This window comes from Polypterus senegalus, chromosome 8 (assembly GCF_016835505.1).
Source record: "Polypterus senegalus isolate Bchr_013 chromosome 8, ASM1683550v1, whole genome shotgun sequence".
Lineage (NCBI taxonomy): Eukaryota > Metazoa > Chordata > Cladistia > Polypteriformes > Polypteridae > Polypterus > Polypterus senegalus.
In genome coordinates, this window is record NC_053161.1 from 118,046,075 (window position 1) to 118,053,854 (window position 7,780).

Here is a 7,780-nt window from a genome sequence, read left to right on the forward strand (position 1 = left end):
CTGCTTTCTGCCCAGGACAGGATTCTGTTTACAAAAGCTCTGGCATTGAAAAAATTGAACCCATGAAATTGATGTATAATTTGAAAGAATAATTTTCCAATCTGTACCATGCTTTAACAAAAAACTGCAAACTAACTAAATTAATAAAATATGCTTATCTTTCATATTTGGGCATGAGCTGAAAGAAATGAGGGTTTCCATCATAGTGTGACAAAGCCCCCTCCGTCAAGTATGCATAACTTCCAAATTACCAGAATAACTGTTTGTTTTCTTCTGGTCTTGGTTTTTTGATCCCATGAACTATACAGTAGATCATTGTTATAATACGCTTTAGTCTTATACACTGATTTACATTCAATAGGCTTTGTATTTAAGATGCAAATATGTCCACTTAAAAAAAAAAATCCCCACATCAAGAACTTCCCTAAATGCAGCTATATAACGAAGATGTGCATGTCAAAATGAAAACTCTTGTGAAGGTATATATCTCTTATGCCACAAGCATAAGTATGAATTGGTCTTAAATTTATAGCATAAATATTGTATTGTGTGTTATTTACACATGTGCTTAAGTTACAAATTGATTTATTTCATTTTTAATTGAAACTTAATTTTTCTGTAAGAATCAAGAAACTGTTAAAAATCTTGAGGAAGCCTTCATTGGTCAGTGAAGAGATGAAACCAACAAAAACTTTTTATTGAAAGTTTCTATAATTCTTCCCATAATTTACATTGTTTAACGGTAGGTTCCAGTGCATTTAATACTTCTTTAAGGATTTAATAAAAAAGTATTTTGCATTCAAATTCTAATATATACTACTTACAACTGCAGAGAAAAATACTACATTTTTACTCTTATTTCACAATAACTTATGTTTAAGTGTGTCTGACGTATACATTTTAGAATATTATGATGAACTTGGTCAATATATAGCAAAATGAAAGAAAAAATGTGATTTTTTTGTTAAATTATTTATTGTGCTTTTTTGTTCATTTGCATTTAAAAACAATCTATTTAAGAGTATATACTTTTAAAACTGACATTACATAGACTTAGTTTAGTGAAAAGTAATTCATACAAACTGCCCATGATAAGGTAGCAATTATATTTGATTCATTTTGATTTTTTTATATTTCAGGGATTAAAAAACTGAAATTTCAGCATGGTGAGTAACTGCATTCAATTTTTATATTATCTGGTAAAAAATAGTCTCTTATATTAAATGTATATGGTAATATGTTAATTACACATGACCGCAGTATGTTGTAGATTATTCTTTGTGCAGTAGATAGAATTTTTTAAAATGCTGATTTAATAGCTGTAGATTTAGAAATCATTAGTTTTTTTAATAAGTACTTTCTAATACAATATGTTATAGTACAGAAAAAAATTATACATTTTTCCTCTCCAGATTTTTTTAAATTTTGCTTTAAGCAGAGTATTTAACTGCTAGTTGAGTCCCTTTCACGTGCTCTTATTTTTGGACTTACAGAGTTGCTCTGACCAAGACATGCTAAGCCAACACTTCCAAGATGCAATAGAAGTTTTACAGCAACAATCAGACCTTCAGCAGCAACAACAGCCTGGTAGAGCATTTAATGTTTTTCATATTTTTTACTAAATAAATTATTTTTGATTTATTATTTAAAAGTACATAAAACATGTAAAATGTTGATCAACTTCATAGATGCAATAATTTTAACTATTATGTCTTAAAACTGAAATAATAAATGACTTTCTTTATATTTATAAAGCATACAACACATCACTAATTCATACCATACTTCATTTACATTTATTTGCTTGACAGACGCGTTTATCCAAAGTGACTTACAAAGCGTTGTAATTCAATTACCTTACCATTTTAAATACTGTAACCTTGCGTTGTAATTTCTAGATGATTAGTATTGTTTATTTTTCTTGCCTTCAGATGTCTGCTACAGTTTTGAAAATTTCCAGCAGATGCAGTCTCGAACCAGTCTCAACTGTTACAACTCCATGTCTGTGTATGAGGAACAAACATCCAGCTGGACAGAGATACCGGTGAGACACTAGAAATGTCCAACTGGAGTTAGAAATTAAGCTGTTCATTTTAAATGGGGTCTGTGTGTGTTCCATATGATTTCTATCCAGTGTAACAGGATATCATGTACACTATTCAAAATTTTGTTATTTTAGATGGGAGTAAAGATGTGTAGCAAAATAGAAAAGAAAGAGAGAGGTTTTGTGAGTGGAAATGTTTTAGTTAGTGGAGTCAGTGGACAATCATCTGCTGTGTGGACTGCCTTTGGTAAGGTCACAGTCAGGTAAAAAGATAAAGTAAAAAATACAAGGACTACTACAGCATGACATGCACAACTGTCATGTGGTGGTGTTTGGGCTTTGGTTCTGTCTCAGGACTGATTGCCTTGCATGCACGTCCCTTGTTTAAATGTATTATTAAAATGGGGACTTTAGGGTTTCTAGCTGTTTTACCAAGAAGTCCTGCTGGGATTCTGTCTAGGACTTCTAACCACACTGCATGTCTTGCTGCCAGACTCCCGATTTGAGCTAGACAAAAAAAAAAAAGAAAATTGAAGCGTTGATTGAAGGAGGTAGCTATTCCTTATATTTCATTCCTGTTACGAGAATTTTTTGATGGAGGCCCCACTGAAAAAACAAAAAAAGTCTGTCATATCACACTGTAGTAGCAACATAGACATTTTGCCTTATAGTATCCATACGATAAATCATAAAATGTACTATTTTTATGGTGCACAGATTTCCAATTACAGTCATAACATGCCTTTTTGTCCTACAGAACTGGGTTCACACAATTGCAGATGGCCCTCCAGTATACAACTTTAACAACTGCCAGGAAAATCAACTTGTTTATTCTGTTTTACATTCCCAACGAAGTGGAAAAGGTTTGTAATCATTAGTGCTACAATACTGTTTAATTTCCTTTTATTATTTAAAAAAGCTTTAGAATTATGATTTATCTTTCTGCATAATTAAAACTAATTTCATTAGTAGTACTTTACATTATTTGCCTCAAGGGAAAATGTCACATTTACAGTACGTCAGCTCAACAAATACAGAAATGTAAAGAACCACAACAACACAGAAGGCTAGCATGGCTGCACTCGGGTCCTAATCTGGATCCTGAGTTGGTTTGTCGTGTGGTGGATGTGGCAACAACACAGAAGCACACAAGAATTACAAAAAAGAAGAAAAAAAGACTTGGCTAATGATACAGCTAGACAGCAATCACAGTTAGGCATTGCAAAAGTGTATTGTGGTAGGTATGAAGGAGCCAAAGTCCCATTTCTTAGCACACTTCTGTTGAATAATTTGTTGGCTGAAACTCAAAGAGAGGATGTAAAGTATTGGTCATAAAGGCATTCAGTTTTCTTTTAAATCTTTCATTCCGTACTACCTCCAGGGGTCCAAAGTGTGTAACGTTACAGCCTGCCTTTTAAATGAACTTGTTGATTTGGTGGGCCTGTCTTGCACACCAAAGCGTGCAAAATTGCAGTGACCATCACAGAGTTACAGAACATGTAAAGGATGTCATTTAGATTAGATTAGATTCGATTAGATTCAACTTTATTGTCATTACACATGTACAAGTACAAGGCAACGAAATGCAGTTTAGGTCTAACCAGAAGTGCAATTAGCAGAAAGTGCAGGATAAAGGTATAAGTTCTAAGTACACCTAAAAGGGATATGTGCAGGGAGAGGCTATGGGTAACTATTACAGAATGATATTATGTGAGCATAATATACAGACTGCTAGTAACTATACTTAGAAATTTACAATGGATGAACAAGATATACAAGTTGCTATTAACTGTAGTCAGGAATTTGCAAATAGATATGGACATAATATACAGGTTTCTTTTTTCTATAGACAGGAATTTACAAGTAGGCATGTACAGATAGATATGTACATAATGTGCAGGTTGCTATTTTCTATAGACAGGAATTTACAAGTAGACATGTACGAATATATACTCAATCAGAAGTATACAAATGTATTGTGCATGGATATTTGTATTTTCAAACAGGTATGCACATTGTAGCGCAGTCCATATTAAATAGTGTAGTGGTAATGGGAAGAGTATAAGGGTGTGTGAGGTGTGGGTAGGTGTCAGTGGGGGGCAGAGTTCAATAATATTATATTTACCCCATTAAAGGAGTGCTGTCCCCAGTTCTCTTCTATAGTTTTTTACTAATATATGTGTATGTATTTCGATTAATGCAAGAGTAATTAAGAAAAATTGACAGAGCTTATGTTTTTATCTGTAAAGTTTACATGCTATCCTAATAAGAACAATGCCAGTTTATAAGTTTATAAAGAAACAGTCACTGCTGTATGCCTTATGTATTGTTGCTTAAATAATAATGCATACTTTACTACAGTGTACTATTCTTAATAGTAGTTCTGTTAAATAAACATTTCTTTAAGGTAAAATAGCATATCTAAAAATAGAATTTTACAAAAATAATAATAATGCTCTGAGATGGTATGACATCTTGTCCAGGGCTTGTTACTGGTTTGAAGCCATTGCTGCCAAGATACCAAGGACCAAGACAAAGTGTGTGAGAAAATAAGTTTTTCTGTTCCTTTTGCTTATAACATTGGAATAAAATTAGACAACAAGTAAATATGTAGCATGTATTTAATCAAGTAAGTGAATCAATATATTGGCCCTTCCAAGCACACACACATAATTTACCTATACACATATCCAGTATTTCAGTGACCACAAAGTACTACTACCTTTAGCCATTTTCCATTAGGTTATGTGTCACCTGAGTAATAAACCAGCATTACTGTTCTTTACTGATTACATAATTTGATATTTTTTTGTTTACCCTTCAGAAGTGTATGAGATTATTTATATTACTTTATTATTTTTTTTCAAAATACACTCTAAGACAATACAATGGAACCTCGGTTTGCGAGCATAATTCATTCTGGAAACGTGCTCGCAGTCCAAAGCACTCGTATATCAAAATTAATTTCCCCATAAGAAATAATGGAAACTCCGATGATTCGTTCCACAACCCAAAATTATTCATATAAAAATGATTAATGCAAAATATAAAGTAAAAATACATAAAACAAATTAACCTGCACTTTACCTTTGAAAAGAATCATGGCTGGTGTGAGTGAGTTTCTAAACTCTTGTGGGATTCCACCCAATGGGGCAACACGCAGAAGAGCGTCCCAAAGCAATCGCAGTCTCCCAGCGCTGTAGCAGAGACACACACACACACACACACCCGCGCACGCGAGAAGATCCATCAGCTCAGTTGTGATCACATGACGCTCAGCAGACAAAGTGTATAAATACTAGTTGTATTGCAAGACCTCGCTCGTTTATCAAATCAAAATTTATTAAAAACTTTAGCTCGTCTTGCAAAACACTCGTAAACCAAGTTACTCGCAAACCGAGGTTCCACTGTATAGCAAAATTTCAAAATGTATCAATTACATCATTAAACAACTACACTTTCATCTTTTACTAAACTGGCACTGTTTATTGCATTTATTTTTCTCATTTAGGTAGAAAAAAACTACGGCTCTATGAATACCTCCATGAAGCACTGTGTGACTCAAATATGTCTGATTCAATACAGTGGGTGGACAAAAGTAATGGCACTTTTCAATTTGTGTCAAAAAACAAAGAGAAGCTGGCAGAACGTTGGGGGAAGAGAAAGGGCAATCGAAAAACCATGACTTACCAGAAAATGGCTCGTGCCTTACGAAACTACAGCAGGACTGGTGAGATTATTAAGATTCGGAGGAAGCTGACTTATCAGTTTAACCCAGTGATTTTACAAAGACTAAATCCCACTCACACACTGGGACGAGATGGATTGTTTTACCAGTATATACCTACAGACCATGGCAACTATGCAGTAGATAACTGGCAAAGTGGTTACAGCCACTACAATTATGACTCTCTGCATGACCTCAATTATTCGGTGATACACTCAGCTACATAATTTTTGTCTGGAAGACATGAACTATGAAAATTAAAGAGATTGCTAGCAGGGTGTTTGACAATATGCAAATCATAATACCTTCAAATGATGAAGTTTATCTCACAAATCACAGTGGATAATGGATTTTGATAACATTTCAAAATAAACACATTTGAGGAATAAAAGAAAATTGTTTATAATACAGTGAAAATCATGTCATGTCCAGAATGTTTCTTATTGTAATCATCTTCTAAAATGATTAAAAAATGTAATTTGTACTCTTTTGTTTACTTTAAAAATGGCAGCTGATTTTGCTTGACCCTAATATGCCTTGCAATATGATATTGTTTTAAAATTAATCCATTTAAAAGAGCAAACACCTGTTCCTCTCAACAAGAAGAAATGATGTTCTGTTTTCTCCCATTTAAAGGAAGTAAGTGAATTATTCAAACCACTTATGAATGAACTTCAGTTACCCATTGATAAAAAATCCACACAGAAAAAAAACAGACCTTCCTTAGGTTAAAATTTACAAATAGAATTCATAACTTTCTAACAAGTTTGTAACATCCATCCATTTTGATATAGCAGGGTCACATTGAAGCTGCAGCCATTACTAGAACGCATGGGTTGCAAGGCAGGAACAAGACCTGGATAGGGCCCCACTTACACTTACCACCTTTGATACTCTAGGGCCTTTAGTTTTTATTTATGGTGGTACTAAAATTATGCTTTGCATGACCTTCTGTGTTTAAAAGGGCTTGGCATTCCAGTTTTCCTCTGTGTCCCAAATTCAACAGGATTAGGTGAACTTCCAATATTATAAACTAGCGTGGTGTAAATGTATACATATCCTTCATTAAACGATCTTCCCACTGAAGGTTGACTCCTGGCAATAATACTGCTATTGCTCACCAAGACTCTGGAAGAGCGAACAAGATACAATTAATTGTTCCTCTTTAGCAGCTATACTATTACCAGTGTTGATTTTAAATATATGCATTCATTTACAAGAAATCATAAATTTACAATGCAAAATCTGTAGAGGCTATCACACCTACACTCAAGCTAGTTGTCATTATTTCTGTTTGATGCATGTCACTGTTGTTTCTCATGAGTTAACTACTTACGTTTTACAGTTTTCTCATCGCTAAGATAGTTCATGAAAACAATCCACCATTTTCCCAAAATTATAAACACAATATCATAACCACACACTAATTTGTACAAATCTCAGACTTTATTGACAAAAGTAAAAATTTCTCTTGACATAATCCCTTGGATTTAAATCAAACTTTCTTTTCAGATGGCACACAAACACACAGACTGTAGAGATTATTCATTGCACTGTGGTGATATTATTTCAAAACACTGCTGTAAAAATGTGTTACTGCAGTAAATCATGAATGATATACTATTACTGTAAAATCAATATATATACATTTTGTATGTCATGCAACTGCCATCAACAAAAGATATAGAAGGGTTCAGTTACAGTAAAATACTGTAAAACAAATTAAAAGAAAATCTAGATTGTACAGTATAACAAAGTGATGCTGGGAAAGAACTACTCAGGATAAAAAAAAACACAATTCAAAAGAAAAATACAATAAATAATTCCGTAAGTACAGTAATCATCAATATTAAATAAAGAATATAAGGTGAAAAATGCAGTAAGAGTTTATTTATTAACATTTCTCTGTTATCATCCTCATTTTCCTCAGCATCTTGTTGGGTCGGGCTTCATAACTTCATCCACCCTGACAAAGCCCTGGTGCATCTTATTCACCTTTGCACAGATTC

At 33.4% G+C, this 7,780-nt stretch overlaps 1 protein-coding gene across 1 annotated transcript; it reads left to right on the forward strand.

Moving 5' to 3' along the window:
• Positions 1-486: 486 nt before the first annotated feature.
• spic (Spi-C transcription factor (Spi-1/PU.1 related)) lies at positions 487-7,308 on the forward strand. The gene is made up of 6 exons (XM_039761690.1): positions 487-742; positions 1,140-1,166; positions 1,494-1,587; positions 1,932-2,044; positions 2,802-2,907; positions 5,556-7,308. Exons 2-6 carry the CDS (start codon positions 1,164-1,166, stop codon positions 5,996-5,998), a joined length of 759 nt encoding a protein of 252 aa, XP_039617624.1. The 5' UTR covers positions 487-742; positions 1,140-1,163; the 3' UTR covers positions 5,999-7,308.
• The last annotated feature ends 472 nt before the right edge of the window (positions 7,309-7,780 follow it).

What these genes read in the sequence shown, in the direction of transcription:
- spic (XM_039761690.1), top strand. An exon ending in CCAGCTGGACAGAGATACCG is followed by an intron (nt 2,045 to 2,801) that starts GTGAGACACTAG and finishes TTTGTCCTACAG; the next exon opens with AACTGGGTTCACACAATTGC. An exon ending in TTCCCAACGAAGTGGAAAAG is followed by an intron (nt 2,908 to 5,555) that starts GTTTGTAATCAT and finishes TTTCTCATTTAG; the next exon opens with GTAGAAAAAAACTACGGCTC.